This window comes from Benincasa hispida, chromosome 3, assembly GCF_027475165.1.
Source record: "Benincasa hispida cultivar pf3 chromosome 3, pf3_genome.v1.1, whole genome shotgun sequence".
In the NCBI taxonomy this organism is placed as follows: Eukaryota; Viridiplantae; Streptophyta; class Magnoliopsida; order Cucurbitales; family Cucurbitaceae; genus Benincasa; species Benincasa hispida.
In genome coordinates, this window is record NC_143480.1 from 19,764,544 (window position 1) to 19,785,740 (window position 21,197).

At 32.4% G+C, this 21,197-nt stretch overlaps 1 protein-coding gene across 1 annotated transcript; it reads left to right on the forward strand.

Annotated features, from left to right (window-relative positions):
* Positions 1-1,489: 1,489 nt before the first annotated feature.
* Positions 1,490-3,697, forward strand: LOC120070091 (AAA-ATPase At2g18193-like). Its single transcript, XM_039021944.2, has 2 exons — positions 1,490-2,712; positions 2,827-3,697. The coding sequence occupies exons 1-2, from the start codon at positions 1,738-1,740 to the stop codon at positions 3,376-3,378; spliced, it is 1,527 nt and encodes a 508-aa protein (XP_038877872.1). The 5' UTR covers positions 1,490-1,737; the 3' UTR covers positions 3,379-3,697.
* Positions 3,698-21,197: the final 17,500 nt, after the last annotated feature.

Sequence of the window (21,197 nt, forward strand, 5' to 3'; positions counted from 1 at the left end):
ATAAAGAGATAATTAAAAGTTAGATATTGTCGTTACTCGTTATATTGAAAGATTTTTAGTTGATTCTGTAACGGATAAAAAGATAATTAAAAGTTAGATATTGTCGTTATTTATTATATTGAACGATTTTTAGTTGATTGTCTAACGGATAAAGAGATAATTAAAAGTTAGATATTGTCGTTACTCGTTATATTGAAAGACTTTTAGTTGATTCTGTAACAGATAAAGAGATAATTAAAAGTTAGATATTGTAGTTATTTGTTATATTGAAAGATTTTTAGTTGATTTTGTAACAGATAAAGAGATAATTAAAGTTAGATATTATCATTACTCGTTATATTGAAAGATTTTTAGTTAATTCTGTAACGGATAAAAAGATAATTAAAAGTTAGATATTGTTGTTACTCGTTATATTGAAAGATTTTTAGTTGATTCTGTAACAGATAAAGAGATAATTAAAAGTAAGATATTGTCGTTACTCGTTATATTGAAAGATTTTTAGTTGATTTTGTAACGGATAAAGAGATCAATAATATTCCAAAGTGAATATCTAGATAAAATTGAAAGAAGTGTTTATCTATAAAATGAAGTTATATGCATTGTTTCAAAAAGAAATATATGCATATGTCACTTTATTATTTTGTCTTGGTGTCTAATTCCATTATGCCCTATTTGACTATCACATTGTGTCATTTAGGTAATAATATTGATGAATTCATTAAATGACAATTTAAGTGTCAAATAGACATAACTTTTAAAGTTTAATTTAGTTTATGGCATTTTAAATCTCATTTTTCCAAAATAAAATAAAATAATTGAAGTGAATTAAAGATTAAAATAAGGTATCAAACCGATACCTAATATTAGTTATTATTATGATTTATGCTAGTTGTAGGTGGTGTAGACATTCCTACCACTAAAAGGAAATAAGATGCACACCATGGTGCTAAGTTTAGGATCATAGTTTAAAATTTGACCCCAATTTATTAATTTTTAGTAAAACGACAGTTTTTCTTTTTTTAAAAAAAAAAATTTAATATCGTGTTGAATAACAATGTTTTCTTTTCTTGATTTCTTTTTAAAGATGTATAAATTATACCTTTTTAGACGTGGAGGGGAGTGTAAAAAGCTAGGGAATCTTGAATCAATTAGAAAAGGCAAAATTTTGATTATGACATAATATGGAAAAAGAAAGACCCATTGGCATTAAGTACAAGAAAGTTGTAACAACGCATCTCAATCTTTTTAGTGGCGATTTTCTCCTTTTTACCAACTCCATTACTTCACTTCCCATAAATAGAGTTTTTTTATTTGGATTGTTATTAAATATAGAAAAATAAATTAAAATATTTACGAGATATAGTAAAATTTTAGAATTATTAGTGATAGATATTGATAGAAGGCTATCGATGTCTATCAACGTATATATTGATAGTTCTAAAATTTTGCTATATTTTATAAATAATTTTACCATTTCAAATAATTTTTTTTTCTTTTTTCTGTTGGGTATGAAAATAGTTTGATATTTTAAATTAGACCAAACCCGTGTGACTTGCGTGGTTTCACACATGAAAAAACCAAAGCGAAATCACCAATATGGAATTTGCTTACTAATTACGCAATCTCCAATGATGATTCCACATCATCATTCTTGAACCCCAAGCCAGAGCCAAACGTCCACCTCCTTTATAAATACAATACAATTTTCCTTCTTGCTTTCTCATTCCTGATTCCAACATGTTCAATTTCAAAGAAATGGCCGTTCCCCAGTCCGCCTCCGCCGTCTTCTCCGCCTACGCTTCCTTCGCCACCACCATGATGCTCATCCGTTCTGTCACCAACGAACTCCTCCCCGCCAAATTCATCTCCTTCCTCTCTTCTATTTTCGTTTACTTCTTCGGCTCTATTGCTTCTCAGACTAAGTTTGTCATCGAGGAGAATTCTGGGTTTACCATCAACGAGGTCTTCCAAGCCGCCGAGTTTTATCTCCGTACGAAAATCTCCCCTTCTATTGACACTCTCAAGGTTAGCAAAACCCCCCGCCAGAAGAAAGTCAGGCTGTCCATCGACAAGGACCAAGAAATCATCGATTACTTTGAAAACATTCGCCTCCAGTGGCGATTTGTCTGTTCTGTAGACGAACGCAATGGGGGTGGTGGCAGAGAGAAGCGCCATTTTGAGCTTTCGTTTCCCAAGAAATTCAGGGATAGAGTTGTCGATTTCTATTTGCCTTATGTGTTGAAGAGGGCCAAGGAGATTAAAGAGGAGCACAAAGTTGTGAAGATTTTTAGCCAGGAATGTCAGTATGATGACGACAGCGGCGGCAATTGGGGCTCTGTAAATCTAGAACATCCGGCGACGTTTGATACGCTGGCCATGGACCCTGAGTTGAAGCAATCGATAATCGATGATTTGAACAGGTTTGTTAGAAGGAAGGATTTCTATAAAAAGGTGGGGAAGGCTTGGAAGAGGGGATATTTGTTGTATGGTCCTCCTGGTACGGGAAAATCAAGCTTAATTGCCGCCATGGCTAACTACCTTAAGTTTGACATTTACGATTTGGATCTCACAAACATGTACAGCAATAGCGATCTCAGGAGGGTTTTGTTAGCCACAACAAATCGTTCGATTTTGGTGATAGAGGATATAGATTGCAGCGTGGAAATACAGAATCGCCAGAGTGAGGAACATTTTGATCGATCCAACAGCAAGGTTAGTTTTCGGGGTTTTTTTTCTTCCTTGGGAGCCCTAATTGGAATTTCTGAATTCTATTACTCTGGAATGGAAAATTGAGATGAGGATTTTGATTATGATTATGATTTGCAGTTTACGTTGTCGGGGATGCTGAATTTCATCGACGGATTATGGTCAAGTTGTGGAGATGAAAGAATCATAATATTTACAACGAACCATAAAGATCGATTGGATCCTGCTCTGCTGCGGCCGGGTCGGATGGATGTGCATATAAACATGTCGTATTGTAGCCGTGAAGGGTTGAAGGTGTTGGTGTCGAATTACCTGGGCGGGGAAGCGACTAAGCATTGTATGTACGGAGAAATAGAAGAGTTGATGGAAGATATGGAAGTATCACCGGCAGAGATTGCGGAAGAGCTAATGAAGGGCGAGGAGACGGAGGCCGTTCTTGGAGGTCTGGTGGGTTTTCTAAAACGTAAAAGGGAAGAACAGAGGAAGGAGAAAGAGGAGAAAAATGAAGAGGAAGAAGAAGAAAGGGATGAAATTGAAGAAGTAGAAGAAGGTGGAGATGATGAAGATTCAGAAAGGAAAAAATGGGAACCGAGAAATAGAATGCTAAGAATTGGATATGGATATAGAGGACGCGGGCGTGGGCGTGGGCGTGGTCGTGTGCGTGGGCGATGATGGGTGTGAATTCATGGGAGTGGGTAACCATTGAGGAAATAGAAGGAAGCCCTGTTTTTGTGATTGGGTTTCGTTTGGTAGAGGTCGAGTTGACTCGGGTTGGGATGAGTCATGAGTGGATGGACCTGAGTTGAGTTATTTCAACTAGAAATTACTTGGGTGGTTCTGTTTCGGTGCATCCCAGTTTGCTGTTCAATAAGCAATTGTTGTATTCTTTTCCAAAAAATCTTTTTTTTTCTTTTTTTTCAAATGTGGGGTATGAGATTAGGAGAGATGCCCTTTCAAGTATGAGAATGTGAAAGATGAATTTTTGAGGCTATTGACTATCTAAATTTTAAATTTTGAATTTTGAATTTTGAATTTTGAATTTTGAATTTTGAATTTTAATTTTTAATTTTTAATGTGTAGAATTATATTAAATTAGGATAAAAATAATTAGAAATATTATCTAGATGTTACAAACCCAATTTATTTTTTTAATTAAAATGTGTATTATAAATTACATAATATTATAAATAATAATTATGTAATTTTTTTAATATAAAATATGTTCATAAATTAATTAATAATTAAATATTATCAAATATTGAGTAACTATACATATTTTCATTCAAATCTCTTTTTAGATTCTTTACCAATTACATATTTTGGTTGAGCAATTTTTTATGAAGCATAAACACAGATACGTCTATACGGTACGAATACGATCGGATGTGGAGATATGTCATTTTTTAATATATATATTTCTAAAAAATAAGGATACGGTTGAAGTTACATTTTCTTTTTCTTAAAAAAAATCTAGGATATAGATAAATTTAGCATACAAGCTAATAACAATAACACAAAATAAAATACAAACATTGAAATATTGTGACTCATATTACAAAAAAGAAGAAGATTAGAGAGAGAAGTATGAAAATAAACGAAGAACTCCTTCATTGTTGAAGATATTCAAATAGTTTATATTTTGGTTAGGAATTGGTCCGTTTATTTATTCCTTTTAGTTTTGGACTTTGAGTAGTGAATTTTTTTAATAAGTTGTCTAGTTTTAGATTGGGAAAGATCAGATGAGTTGTTTGACTTTTTTTTTTTTTACGCGTAGAAATAGAAACATCAAATCGCGTGTCAGATACGTATATTGGTATTCGATACGTGTATACTGATTCTTTGCTTCACATGAAATACATGTGCTTCATAGGCAATTTTAAATTCTCAAACCAATTGCTAATCTCAAAATAATAATAATAATAATAATAATAATAATAATAATAATAATAATAATAATAATAATAGCTCCCCATGAAATAAGAGGAATCATTACACTCCATACTCCCCTTTTTGTTAAAAAAAAAAAAAAAGAATAAAGAAAAAAAAAGAAAAATCATCTTCTATATTTTTTTAGAAAATACAGGATTATTACGCTGTAATTTTTTAATGGGTGTAGCTCCACCTAAGCATTTTTCGTCAAAGAAAACCATCCTCAAAACTCCATAATAACAAGATCCCATTATTTGTAGTAATTTTCCTTATCATGAACCATGATGAGTTTCAATTAATTTATCATTGATTTAAATATACATGAATATTTTTTAGAATCTTTGACACATCTTAAGATATATTATTTTTTACCTTTCATCCAATTGTCCAATCATATATGTAGATAGCAAATTCTTCTTACTTACTTTTATAAATATTGTTCATTTTTCTCATTTGCATGTGATTAGTGTGTAATGATGAGCCAAGAATTTGATATAGAATGGACACTATGTAATAAAAAAATCTATAAAAAAAATGTAAAAAAATATTCATAACTTCGTAAATTAAATAATTTAATATATACTACAACTGTCATTTATGAGATTTCATGTTAATTTTTCTTTATATATGTTATAAGACAATTATTCATCTATTGATCTCCATTTTGATTACGCAATTGAGTTTTATTCATTTATGTATAAATTAAAAACAAAAAAATTGAGACAAATTTGAAATTTACTTATATGATATGCATATTCTGAAAGTGACAAAATATTTTTTAGTTTTAACTCTAAAATTTACACATTGTAATGTGAATTTTGAAGAGAAGAAAAAGAACCAATAAGTTAGGTCTTTTTTTTCCATGAAAACCCATAGTTTCTATTTTTGGGAAAATTGTCCGGTTTTGACCCTAAAACTTTTTCCCCATTAAAAAATAATCCCATCTTTAAAATCTACTTTTTCTTTAACCATGTTCCCAACATTTCAGACTTTTGGAGAGACCTACTATGTAAAAAGACAATTTTGCCCCTCAATAAATGGTCGTTTCAAAAAGTTAAATCAAATCTCATCTTCCCGTGGAAATCTCTTCATCTTCTCGTGGAAGTTAGGATTTTCTATTCTTCTTCTTCTTGTTGAGTTTTCTTCACCATGTTGGACTCTCTTCTCACAAAGACTCCCCTACCTCTGTAAAAAAAGACTCATCTCTCGTCTTCCATTACCCCTTCGTCCGATTCAGATTTTGACAAAAGGTACATTTTCCATTTTCTTTCTTTCTAAACGTATCGATTCTATTGTTTGTAGGGGGGAGTATGTGTGATTTCTAGTAGGAATGTATAGTGAAAAACCCAAAACCCTTTTTTTTGTCATCCTTTGAACTTTAACGAACATAAAAGAACCTGTAAAATATATGAGGTAAGAGTTATATGTTTATTTGGGTTTGATTTCACATTTTTTGAGTGTATTGAACTTCACGAGACAAATATCTCATGAAGTTGTTGCGAATATTTGTCTCGTGAAGTATTCGCAAAAGTGGAAAGTTTGTAAAATAGTTCGAAAACTCTCAGTCATTTGTCTTGTAATGTTGTAAGTTTGTCTTATAAAGTAACTTTACAAGACAAAAGACTGAAATGAACTCAACTTCACGAGAGACAAAAATTAGTTTTCACGAGAAAGTTGACATGGTCACTTAATGAGAAAGTTGACGTGGTCAACTTCACGAGACAGCTCGATTGGTTCAATTGCACGAGACAAAAGTTGAACAAAAGAGTTATTCATAAAGTTGGACAAAGTCATCTTCACGAGAAAGACAACTTCACGAGACATCTGCTTTGAACTTCAGGAGACAAATCACAAAACACCAAGAACTTTTCCATGTTCAATCATGCTCTGATACTTTTCATTTTTCAATTTTCTCTCCACTTTTTCTCCTAAAATGAAACAATACTCCTTTATAATGTATACAAGTGAAAAAGAAGTAAGAATTTTGCTACTTACTGAAACTTTCTTTAAAAATTAATTTTTTAGCTCTATTTTCATGCCTTTCTGAAAAAAAAAAAAAAAAACTACTTTTCATTCTACCTGTCTCTTTTGGAACTCTAAAAAAGGGAAAGAAATTATTCTTCTGAACTTGAAATCCTTTGAAAATGATTATTCTTCTAAAGTTGGGACCCTCACCTTACCTAAAACATTTCTATTATTGAAAACAAAATATGAATTTTAAGATTGAAGTTTATATTTTAAGATATGTGATTTAGGTAAGTTAGATGATTTCATATTCAAGGCAATTGAATGATCATTTATTAAGGGGCAAAATTGTCTTTTTACGTGGTGAGTTCCTCCAAGTCTGAAACGTTGGAAAAATGGATAAAAAAAGTAGATTTTAAAGATGAGTTTACTTTTGAATGAGAAAAAAGTTTTTGGGTCAAAACCGACAATTTCTCCCATTTTTGTTATTAGGCCTCACACAACTAATATCAACAACACCGAACTTAAACCACGGTCTTGGATAGGAAAGTGTGCCCTTGTGCCACTACTCCACAAGAAATTAATATATACACATATATTATAAAAGTATAATTGGAATTTATAATAAATATTCAAAAATCGATAATGTGAGGGGACAAGTACCCCTAGCCCCTATTTGGCTTCGTCAATGTTTAGTGTGGGGTTGTACATAAATGTTGTCCATTCTAAAATAATGTAAGGAACAACCTATCCATCTCTACCATAAAAGGACAAATTTGGTTATCATATAATATATTAGAACCATTTGGCAAGAAAGTTGTAACAAATCATTTCGATTCTTTTCGTGTTGACTTTTTCCTTTTACCAACTCCATTATGCTCCTTTCTCAAAGAACAGCTTCCCATATATAGTTATTTTTCTTATTTTATATTTGACTAAATTATACCAAATATCTACACACTTTCTACTTTGTATCACAACTGAAAGCTTGTTTTATTTTAAAATACTACTAATTTTTTTAAAACAATACTCCTAGATTTTTAAAATAAAAAAAACCTTTAAACTTATAAAAAAAAAAAAAAAACAAACTTCAAAATTACCGCAAATCGTTAATACTCATTTTAAAGATATCTTTAACTTGTAAATGTTGCAATAATACTTTTAATCTGAAAAAAAAATGGTCATACCATTAATAAATTGATCAATTTGGTTAAAGTTTTTTTAGTTGCCAAAGAATCAATTTTAAAGAAAATTATATATATATATATAGATTTACCATATAGATTCTCTCATAAATTTTTTCTCATTTGTCAAGTTATTACACCAATGTCCTCACAAAAAATATAAACCAAAACTTCATATAAACCATAAAATTCCACAAAATCTCAAAAAAAAAAAAAAAATAAAATAATAATAATATATTATATATATATATATATAATATATATATATATATATATATATATAACATCAAAATTCCTTTAAAACTTACCAAAAGGATATATAGCCAAATAAAAAATTAAAAAAAATAGTTATTAACACACACTCAACTATCTACATTGATTTATCCTAATAATTCAGCTATCCACCATAAAATAATGTAATGCATTTCTCCTTCTAAAAAATGTTTGACTTGATAAAAAAAAAATCTTTTTTTATTCATTGATAGATTGAATTAATATGGTCCCATGTTGTTTCTATTATTCTCTTTCTCTTCGTTATAATCTATATATCTCAACTAAATGGAGTTATTATATGTATATATGTATATATCTATAATTCCATCCAAAACAAACTGTAAAAATATTTTTAACCATTTTCAATGTTTAAGAATATTTTTGAAACTTATTTTTAACCATTTTCAATGTTTAAGAATATTTTTGAAACTTTTTGAAAACTCCATGATATTTTTAACACAAAAGGATAATTTGTATAGTTTAATCTTTATTTATTCAAATGGATTCCCATAAATAGGGTTTAATTTATTCATTCCTTTATGAAAAATAGTTTGAATCGATAATGCTTGGATTATTGGGTGCATATTATGTACTACTTAGTTGAGCACAATAAAGACCTTTGTAGTTATCCAATTTTGAAAAATATGTTTGTTTAGTCTTTGAATTTTAAAAATCGTACCTTTCTAATCCTCGAGTTCTTAATAATAGGTGTATTTAATTCATGATTTTTTTAAAGTGTACTTTTTAATTCTAAGAATAAGTTCAAAAGATCTTTGAAGTAATTTTAAAAGTATTTTGAAAAATATTTAAAAGAATAAATTTTAGTGCGAAGAGATCATTTTTAAAAAGTAATTTTTTGAATTAATATAGGGCTAGTTGCATAAATGAAATTCAAACCCAAAATAATAGAATATGTAGTAAAAGGATAAAATAATTGTATATATAGAACAAAAAATGGTAAAAAAAAAAAAAAAAAACCCACGTCCAGCCATCATTTTACACACCGCTTCCCAATTCTTTCAAATTGAAGGTTATTACTGATAGCTACTATCAGTGATAACTTTCAATTTGAGAAGTGTGTTATCAATGACTATCATTTATAGATTCTATCAGTAAGTGTGCAATCAGTTGCGATCACTGATAGCTGCTATCAGTGGCAGCTTTCAATTTGAGAAGTGCGCTATTAGTTGCTATCACTAATAGCTGAAATTAGTGGTAACTTTCAATTTAAGAAATGTGCTATCAGTTTCTATGACTAATAGCTGCTATCAGTTGCTATCAGTGATACTGCCATCAGTGAATATCACTGATAACTGCTATTAGTGATAGTAATTGATAGCTGCTATTAGTGGTAACTTTCAATTCGAGAAATGTGCTATCACTTGTTATCATTAATAACTGTTATTAGTGATGCTGCTATTAGTTATAGCTTTCAATTTGAGAAATGGGTTATCAGTTGCTATAACTGATATGTTTCTATCAATGATAGGTGCCTATTGCTAATATGTTTCTATCAATAGTAATGTTTTATTGTTGTTTGAATTTGATATCATGTTATACTTGTTTGTAAATAATCGAGGTCTTTTGATTAATTTGTTGATAAATATAGTGTGTTTGTATGTTGTAATTGATGCATATAGGTATAGAATGATATCCTTCTATATTGATACTCATAAAGGATATCAATAATAGCTACTGTTAGTGATATCTTTATATTCCTATCAATTTAAAAGATATCTGTAACGACCCAACCTTTTGAGTACTCTGTTAACGGTCGTTACTCATAATTACACATTAACATTCAAAACATTTTGACCATTGAGGAAAATAAATTTCATTAAAATAATAAAGACAGTTTTTCAAAATAAATAACAATAAGTAAAACTTTTATTCGGGCCTCTAAAATAATGAAGAAAAAAAACTTGAATAAATAAAATTTTGACCAACATCGAGTTTTAAATCAAAACTTTTAAATAGCTTGAAAACATAAACTGAGCAGAAGCGATTTACGTGTCCTATATGACACAATCATAGGTCCCTTTCGTTACCCGCCGGTCCGTTCCTATCATTACCTGAAAAACATAAATTAACAAAGGTTGAGTATAAAATACTCAGTAAGTGATCCCATTATCGAGATCAGGCTATGCATTCACGAGTAAAGAAAAAATAGCCTACAGCTACATCGGTTTTTTATGATGAAAGGAAAACCAAAAGACGTACTATCTTGCCTTGATATGCATATCTAGCGGCCCGTAGGCACACCGTCAAACATGAAAATAACATAAACGTGATCCTGTCGACTCACGCATGTCTAGCGGCCCATAAGCACACCGTCAAACATGGAAAAATAACATGAACATGAACCTTTCGACTCACGCATGTCTAGCGGCCCATAGGCACACCGTCAAACATGAAACTAGACCCGTAGGTCCTTTGAAATAAAACATGCGTCAAGGCGAGACAGTAAACTGCTCTATTTGTCTATTCATGCACCACATACATAATACCAGTACTAATTAGAAATTCGAATATGCTCATAATACTTATAACTATCATGCAACAAGTAAAACATAATGACAAAATCATGCTTCAAGAGTCCATTAGTTAACTTTATAATTCTAGACTAGGCCGCCTAGCACAAAGGCACTGATAATAGTACTACTTATCTCAACTTAGTAAAAACGCAAAATAAAATCTCCTTAGAACTTCTTTAGCACACTTGAATCAACCTAAAGTTGTGGCTTGGTCCAAGACAAATTTCAAAACTTGATTCAATTAGCAATCTGATCAAGAATTATATCCAAAATCAATAACTTAATTTTCCACTATTACTCTCAATCCAAAAGAATAACCATCCAACAACTTACAAAACTTACCGATCTTCACCAATTTTTTGCAAAAACAAAATTGTCTCTAGCTTGATGGTCAATGCCTCAAAACTTCCAAATCTTGAATCTAAGTTTCACACCAAAGAGAGTTTACTAATTTAACCCAAAATCAAATGGGTGAATTTCACCTCCCAAATTATAAGGAAAATAAGTCTTACCCAAGGTTTTTCTCAAGATTCCGGAAAAGATTGGGCAGTGGTGGTAGATGGCGCGTCGGCTCATGGCTATCATAGATAGGCAGCGGGTATTGCTGTCGGACGACATAAATTGTTTAGGTTAGCGGCTGGTAGTGAGGGTCTTACATGAGAAGGGTTTGGGAGAGTGGGAGAGAAGGGGAATTTCTATTTTTACAGATTTTATTTAGCAACAATTACGAACAAACCATATCTTTAAACAACGATCCAACCGTTCAAAGTAAAATTCATATCTCTCGAATTGAGCACGATCTAATGGTTCAAACTTCAGTAATATACAATTTTGTGAAAGCTGTCGCTGAAAAACCGAATTGCTTTCTCCCCAATTTTTTTTTTGTCTCTTTTCACTCTCCTTTAATTTCGAAAAAATATTTAACTCTTTTATTTTTTAAAAAATTTTTAAAAGATAAATAAAATATTTTATCACAATATCTCCAAAATCTCCAAAGATTCTATTAAATTAATAAATCAATTAACTTTTCAAATTATCTTAATTTAGACTTCAAAAACCAAAATTAAATGGCATAAGATCCATAAATTTGACACAAATTAAATCATTCCAAATATTTAAATTAATTCAAAACCACATGAAATTAATTATCTCTATAATTTTTTTTTAAGTTGGCCCTAAAATCCAAAATCAAAGGGAAACAAAATTCAATATTTTCAACAGTTCGAATATCTAATCAATTAAATTCAATTTAATCAATAAAAGTTTTTTCAATTATTTCAATTTAACCCAAATTTTCCAAATGAAATGGAAATTTAAACTCAATAATTTTAGATAATTAACTTAAATTTTTTTTGAAATTCGGGATGTCACATTCTTCAATCCTTAAGAAACTTTCGCCCTCGAAAGTTCAAGTCCTTAAAGCCTCGTGATACTTAGTTCCTATCTCATCCTCATGTTTTCAAATTGCTTCTTTAGACCGATAATTCTGCCAAAGAACTTTTAATTAGCATTAACTCCACGTTTCAGAAAGTCTCCACCTCCTACCATGAATTGTATAACTTATCTGAAACAATATCATGTTACTTTCTAATCTTAAAATAAACACATATTACCATTTAGACCCTCCTATGCACGAGTCTATGCACGAGTCTGAAAATCTCACTTAAATGAAGCTCTTGAAGTCCCCATATACTATAGAGCATTTTTCATTCCACAATACATCACCATAACCTCATAATAGCTGTAACAATTACCTGATGCCAATTTCTAAGATAAAGACCTTCATGATTGCATACATCTATATTGAGAATGTTCACACTCCATAGAGTGGGCCACCTCACTGTCCATGCAACAAAAAACATATCTCTCATGGCATCTCAAGTCCAGGATTCAGAATTCGAATTCGACACCTAATTTCTCTGACAATCCTCTGCAACCGAGATACACTATCATATTCAATCCGTAATAGTTGATACAAAGTCGCATGAATCATCTTTCTTTCCTAATAAACAAAGCTGGTGCGCTCTAAGGCAAAACATTAAGGCACATATGAAACACTTTGCTAAATAGTTCTTGTATCAATGACTTAGGCTATTCCAACTCTACTAGAGTCCTTCTATGAGGAGCCTTAAGGATAGGAGTTGCCCTCAACTCAAGTTCATCTCTAGTGCTAGGGGTCATTCTAGGAGATCAAATTTACTCAACCTTAATACTCATATAGTTTGTTTTTTTTACTTGGAGCAAGATTACTTGCACCTTCAAATCAAATCGATGGCTTCATTAATTCCCTGTTCTAGATATTCGTGTCCACAATCAAAACCTATAAACCTTGCTAATACCTTTCAACGTCTTTCCCCTCTTTAACGAGGCCTTACCTCTTCCATTTCCATAGTTTCTAGCAACTATTGCCACTAAACATCCTTTCATAAAATGTTATTTCCTCCGATTCCACTATAATTTGAAGAAGATTGCTAAGCACTCTTCCAACGCATGATAGTCTAGCTTAATCAAATTCTCATGCTAAAACTGTGTTCCATGACCAATAGCTTAGGCAGGATATCCATTCAACCAACAAATACTAAGATCCATAGTTCTAAATAGTAACAAGATTGTTCATACCAACTCTAAAGGTTCGTAAACACATATTTCCTATCTTGGAAACAAAACCAAACCTTTGTTCCTAATCTCAAAACATTAATTCCCGTTACTTTCTTAAAACAACAAAATATTTCTCAAATCTTTTCATCTTCCCTTATCTTTTCTAAGACCAATAAATCCAAGAGGCTTTTTTTCACTTTCCTAATGAAATATATTTGTACCAAAACATGTGATTATTCGAATCCCTTTTCACAGTCTATAATCGAACAAACATGGAAAAATAACATGAACGTGAACCTTTCGACTCACGCATATCTAGCGGCCCATGGGCACACTGTTAAACATGAAACTAGACCCGTAGGTCCTCTGAAATAAAACATGCGTCAAGGCGAGACAGTAAACCGTTCTATTGGTCTATTCATGTACCACATACATAATATCAGTACTGGTTAGAAATTAAAACATGCTCATAATACTTATAACTGTCATGCAACAAGTAAAACATAATGATAAAATCATGCTTCAAGAGTCCATTAGTTAACTTTATAATTCTAGACTAGGTCGCTTGGCACAAAGGCACCGATAATAGTACCACTTACCTCAACTTAGTAAAAACACAAAACAAAATCTCCTTAGAACTTCTTTAGCACACTTGAATCAACTTAAAGTTGTGGCTTGGTCCAAGACAAATTCCAAAACTTGATTCAATTAACCAATCTGATCAAGAATTAAATCCAAAATCAATAACTTAATTTTCCACTATTACTCTCAATCCAAAACATCCAACAACTTACAAAACTTACCGATCTTCACCAATTTTCTACAAAACAAAATGGTCTCTAGCTTGATGGTCAATGCCTCAAAACTTCCAAATCTTGAATCTAAGTTTCACACCAAAGAGAGGTTACTAATTTAACCCAAAATCAAATGGGTGAATTTCACCTCCCAAATTATAAGGAAAATAAATCTTACCCAAGGTTTTTCTCAAGATTCTGGCAAAGATCGGGCAGTGGCGGTAGATGGCGCGTCGGCTCATGGCTACCATAGATAGTCAACAGGTGTTGCTATCGGACGACATAAATTGTCTAGGTTAGCGGCTGGTAGTGAGGGTCTTGCATGAGGAGAGTTTGCGAGAGTGGGAGAGAAGAAGAATTTCTAGCTTTACAGATTTTATTCAGCAACAATTACGAACAAACCATAGCTTCAAACAACGATCCAACCGTTCAAAATAATCAAACTTGATGATTGGTTTGTTGGTGCTAAGTCACTTATGAGTTAGGCACTTCAAGTCTTGGATTTGAAACTCAAGTTTGTAATTCTCTTTTTAGTGATTCTAGTGGAAAATGGGAAGAAAAAAAAAAAACGAAGAAAGAAAAGAAATGAAAAATAAAAAATCGAAGAACGAAAAAAATAAAAAGAATTAAAAAATTAGAGAAAGGAAAGAAAATTAAAAAAAATAATCGGAGAAAGAAAATAAAATAAACAAAAGGAGAAAAGGAAAGAAAATTTAAAAAAAAAACGAGAAGGAAGAAAGGAAAGAAAAAACTGGAGAAAAATAAAGAAAAAAAAAAGGAAACAAGAAGGTAGACAACAATATAAGCGAGGGCAAAATTGAAAATTAGAAAAAACCCATTAACTGGCGTAAATTAAGTTAATAATAATAGCTCTTTTTGAGAGCTATCAAACACCCCAACTTAATTCTTGCTCGTCCCGAGCAAGGTAGGAACACATAAAATAGAATATAAAATAATTAAAGACATGCTAGCTTAATTCACAATGTTATTACTACCATCTCAACAGTCAATTTGAATGAAATTTTTAATCAAGAATGAAATTCAATTATGATCAATCAATGAAGTACAAGTTTAAGAATGATTCTCAATCTATTTATGCATGAGTGAGCCTAGAGTCTTGCTAGCTAAGCTTGCACAGACCAGAAAAGTTTTATAAGGTCCTCACCTCATTTTTCCCTACTCTGGTTCGATTATCGACCTTGGACATACCACACTTGCAAAAAAGAGGGCAACACTAAGATAAAGGTGCCTAAACTCACACACACAAAACATAAAGGCCATTTATTTTACCTAGAGGGCTAGCTTTCACACCCCACCGTCGAGAACCTATCACTCTTTTCTCGTGGGCCTTAATTAGACACGACGGAGGTAGCTCTTTTCACCTCTATCCATGCACACAATTTTTTTTTGGCAGGTGAGCTAGCCATTGCCTCATTTTTTAATTTTTTTTTCCAGAATTGCAACTAATTTGCTTTTCTTTCTTTTCTTTTTTTTTTTTTTTTATTCACACAGTAAGCCTCATTTTACCCACTTTGTATAGTTTTACTCTAAAACAAGCATAGTTACTCCTAAGTCAAAGGCAGACATTTCGGGGTGACAACAGAATACAAACCAGATAACTCAATTCTAAACATGCAAGGCTTTAATTTCGCGATTAGTCAAATTAACCCCAAATTAGTTTTCAACTTTTTCTTCTCAACAAAATCCAAGCAAAAACTAACTCGCATTAAACTAGGGTTCATGCGTTGTGACATCCTACGAGTTGGAAAGCCTAGACTCATAGCATGATTCATTGAGTGAGATTAAATTAGCGCAAACAAGTGTAAATTCAGAAATAGTCTTAGCTGACACAAGAATTCATAATTTATACAATCTAATCTACAATTATGAAAACCGCCATGTAGAAATTGCATACAGGAACCCAATAAAAATGATTTGTCAATGTAGTTCTATCAAATTCTATTAAAAATAAACTCAAATCAAACTCAAGAGTTCATAGGATTCAACATCATTAATTAAACATTCTCAATAAATTGAACAAAAAGACTGAACCCAAGAAGAAAGGGTTACTTAGTCTTGCATCTTCTTAAAATCAGCAACAATAATTGAGAAATTGAAGCAATAATAAAAGGAATTGAAAGATGGAGGAACGAATAGTGAAAGTATGGTGAAACTTCTTAAAAAATCATCCCTAATGAGGCTCCAACTCGTTATTCTCTCAACTGGAACGGAAAATATGTTTTCAGGTCGCAACTCGCAATGTTGAAAAAAGGGTTGTGACGCTCATTTGTGCGCACGTGGAGCAAGAATTCCCATCGAAGATCATAGTGTTGCAACGTTGATGGGTAGCGTTGTAATGCTACCTTGTTCAACAGCTACTTCCATCTAGCGTTGAGGTAGTGTCGAGGTTCTTCATATCACGAGCATTGCGACGCTCCGCCTATGGGTGATGTGTGAATTCCAGTGTTGAGGCAGCGTCAAGGGAGGGCTGCATCGCTGCCCTCAAGAATGGTTTGGTAATTTTGTTGTCTTCTTTCAAATGATGCATCCAACTCCCATTTTTGCTTCTTTTTTGCGCAATTTTCATTCAAATGACATATTTATTCCTCGGGATCGATTTACCTAAAAATTAGGCAATTTAAGCATAAGAATTATTCAATATAGCAGAATTAACGACATAATATTAGCTCTTTTTGAAAGCTAACACAGTACTTAAGAGAATAATCTAGAACAATCTATGAACTATTCTTGGAATCAGGTAAAAGTGAATTCCATCTTGCAGGATTATGTCCCCAGTTATCTACCCGATCTTATCCCTAAAATGGGGACTTATTGAGTCGGCGAACTCGAGCCACTCTCACCCATGCAGATTAAAGGATAATCTCGAATAAATAGGAGTTCATAGTTAGCTCAGGATTAAGATCAAGTTACCTAGGTCATCGTATTGAAATAGTCAGTTGTAACAGTAAATGGTATTATAAGGTAAAAGTGACTATTTTGCTGTTCGATCTTATGTAAACTCATTGTATCAAATACAAAGTGGGTTGTATCCATTGTGTCCCCAAGATAAGATACCCAACCTTATCCTTATACTATAGACCATTTTGGCTATTTTCTCGAATTTAATCCATCTATGTTGCCAGGAGTTCTTAGTTTACTGGATTTTACCATAATGAATTCAATTTCATATAATTAATATTTAAATAATAATTTAAACATTAATCAATTCTCCAACTTTGTTTAATTTTGATAAAATTAAACATTCCAACTATATCGAATACAATTAATTAAAACCCTAATTGAATTAGAACATTTCAAATTCTTAGCCCTAATTTCAAATCTCATCTAAAATACTCAATTTATTAATTTGATTTATGAGCTAGTAGAGGGATCTTATGGACCTACCTACCATGAGCTCCAACGATTTGCAATTAATTGGTTAAACTCTTTAAACCAAATTCATTACTATTCATTAATTATCAAAACATATCACTATAGCTCGATAGTTGCACACTTCTCACTGTAGATGTATTTCTGTCCATTTTAAACATAATCAGTAAGTCGATCCTTCACAGATCGTTCATATTTACAGCTGGGTTAAATTACCATTTTACCCTTGTAAATACATATTGATCCTTAAGCTCCCACTAATCCTCTATTGAACAATTGGTTTATAGTACAACTTATAAATCATGACCCTCTCTACTAAGAGAAGGCGGGGCCTCGTTGTTCAAGACTAGGCATCAACACTTAAGAGAACAACCTATCTGCTGACCCTAAGTCGGGTAGAAGTGAATTCCATCTTGCATTGCTATGTCCCCAGCTATCTATCCAGTCTTATCCCCAAAATGGTAGGCTTATTGAGTAGTTTTGTTGGACTACTCTCACCTATGCAGATCAAAGGATAATCCCGAATAAACAGGAGTTCATAATTAGTACAAGATTAAGATCGAGTTACTATATGTCAGTTTAGTTTGAAATAGTCAATTTTAACAATAAACGGTCGTTGTAAAGAAAAATGACTATTTCGAGATCCGGTCTTATGCAAACTCATTGCATAGGATGCCTCCGCTTTCATGACTCTACATAAATAATTTGTGGATCACACCATTTGTATCAACATATAAAATAGGCTGCATCCAATAGTGTCACCAGGATGAGATACCCAATTTCATCCATATACTTATAGACCATTTTTTCTGTATGCTTTAACTTGATCCTATTTATGTCACCACATAAAGTTAAATTATTCATACTATAGCCATGGATTTGTTTATTGGATTTTCATAAAAGAATTTTATTGAATAAAATGCTCAATGATACTTTTATTGATAAATAGAATATGTTAACACTATTTTCGAACTGTGAGTTTTAGGACATTCCCAACAGTTGGTATATGTGATATATCAAAATTCATCTTTCACGTCTCTAAGAGTTCACACCGTGTGATTTATGCTTGATTTTGTTTCACCCTGGGCGGGCCTCCCTTCAGAAAGTGTTTGCATGGGTCAATAACAAGGTGGATGGGGAAAGTGTTCATAGTAAGTGGGAGAGGGACGCGTGTCAACGTATCCTACAGTATTCTCCATTAGGTTGAACTGTGAGATTCCTATGGTCAGCCTGCATGTCATCCTGGAGTGACCATTCCTTCAGAGGGCCTGATCGTAGGGGTCGGAACAATACAAACTCCAGCAATGGATAAAGTTTCTTAGGCTAATATTCAACAGTTGTCTTTTCCTTCGGTAGCCTATTGAAGTGTACCTCTAGGATCCCAAAATGGAAGGGTCACACTTACAGGATGAATTAAGTTAGTTAATAAATCCTTGACCAAAACAATAGTAGCTAAAAACTATAGGAATAAGAGTTATTCTGGTGTTAGTAATTGGTTGAGATTGTCTCAATTTAGGGGAGGAGTAGTCGATCACCCTTCGGTGGCTGTTGCTCTAAACCTCTGAAGTATCATTGTAAAAATGAAAATCAATAGTTTAATTAGGGTTTTATGATTATATATGTTTTTGCTAAATTGATTGGATTATTAAGTAATGGGTTATGAAAAATATAACTATTACGGTCAATCGATTGTTGTGTATTTCAGCATGACTTCCACAATCATATCTTTCCTTAAAAATGAGAAATTAACCGATGAATACTATGCAACGTGAAAATCTAATCGGAATACCATTTTGGTTATTGATAGTTTTGATGGAGGAATGTACTCCAATCCCCACTCGAAATACATCCCAAGCGTTGAAGGATGCTTATGGTTGTTGGACGAAGGCTAATGATTTGGCTCGAGTCTACATCTTGACAAGTCGATCTGACATTCTTACCAAGAAGCATAAGGTCATGATGTCTACATGTCAGATCATGGTGTTCCTCTAGAAGATGTTTGGACAACCATCCATTCAGATCCGGCACGAGGCCATCAAGTGCATTTACAATGTGCGCATGAAAGAAAGCCAATCAGTAAGAGAACATGTTCTCGACCTGATGGTTTTATTCAATGTCGCCAAAATGAACGATGCGATCATCGACGAGCAGAGTCAGGTGTCTTTTATTTTAGAATCTTTTTCGAAGAGTTTTCTCCAATTCTGCAGCAATGCAGTTATGAACAAAATACAGTATGATTTAACTACCCTTCTAAACGAGTTATAGACTTTTGAGTCCCTTATGAAAGGTAAGGGACCAGTAGAAAGAGAGGCAAATGTTGCCCATTCCAAAAAATTTCAGGGTTCATCCTCTGGAACTAAATATGTTCCTTCAACCTTTGGTTCTAAAAATATCCAGAAAAATGAGGAAATGAGAAGACTTCTACTGCTGGAAAAGACAAAGGCAAAGCTAAAGCTGACAAGGACAAATGCTTCCATTGTAATTTGGATGATCACTGGAAAAGAAATTGCTCCAAGCACCTTGTTGAGAAGAAGAAAGAGAAATAAGATAAATATGATTTACTTGTTCTAGAAACTTGTTTAGTGGAAACTGACCATGATGTCTGGATATTGGATTGAGGAGCCACTGATCACATTTGTTCTTCTTTACAGCGAATTAGTTCCTTCTAACAGCTCGAAGAGGGTGAAATGACGCTCAAGGTTGGAACGGGAGACGCCATTTCAATATGTGCAGTGGGAGTTGCTAAGTTATTTTCTGATCCTGTTTAATTGAACAATCATACTCTGTTTCTTTTAATTCAAATGAAGCATTCATTATGAAAAATGGTGTGTCTATTTGTTTAGTTAAACTAAAAGACAACTTATATGTGTTAAGACCAATCAAAAGCACTTCTAAATCATGAGACGTTTAAAACTACAAATACTCAAACAAAAAGGCGAAGAATTTCTCGAAGTAACAATGATATGTATCTTTAGCATTTGAGATTAGGCCACATAAATCTCAATAGGATTGGGAGATTGGTAAAGAATGGGCTTCTAAGCAAGTTAGAAGATGATTCATTACCTCCATGTGAATTCTATCTCGAAGAAAAAATGACTAAAAGACTTTTTAGTGGAAAAAGTTATAGAGTCAAAGAGCCCTTAAAGTCATATATTAGGATCTTTGTGGTCCAATGAATGTTAAAGCTAGAGGATGGTACAAATACTTCATCTCTTTTATAGATGATTATTCAAGTTATGGTTACTTATACCTAATGGAACATAAGTCTGAAGCCTTCGAAAAGTTCAAAGAATATAAGGCTAAAGTTGAAAACCTATTAGGTAAAACAATTAAAACACTTCGATCTAATTAGGGTGGAGAGTACATGAATTTAAAATTCCAAGACTACATGATAGAATATGGAATTCAATCCTAACTCTCAGCACTTGGTACACCTCGATAGAACGGTGTATCAGAAAGGAGAAATAAAACCTTATTAGATATGGTTCTTTCTATGAAGAGCTACGCTTAATTGCCTAACTCGCTTAGGGGGTATGCAATAGAGACTGCAATTCACATCTTGAACAATGTTCCCTCGAAGAGTGTTTCTGAAACACTTTGGAGTTATGAATCTATCATTGTCTTGCACATGTGTTAGACCTAAGAAGTTTGAACCTCGTTCAAGATTATGCCAATTTGTTGGTTACCTTAAGGAAATGATAGGTGGTCTATTATATGACTCTTAAGAAAATAAAGTGTTTGTATCGACAAACGCTACATTTTTTTTATGAAGACCATATAAGAGATCGTAAACCATGAAGCAAAATAGTATTAAGTGAAGCTAC

What these genes read in the sequence shown, in the direction of transcription:
- LOC120070091 (XM_039021944.2), top strand. Translation starts at nt 1,738, where the DNA reads ATGTTCAATTTCAAAGAAATGGCCGTTCCCCAGTCCGCCTCCGCCGTC. An exon ending in TTGATCGATCCAACAGCAAG is followed by an intron (nt 2,713 to 2,826) that starts GTTAGTTTTCGG and finishes TATGATTTGCAG; the next exon opens with TTTACGTTGTCGGGGATGCT.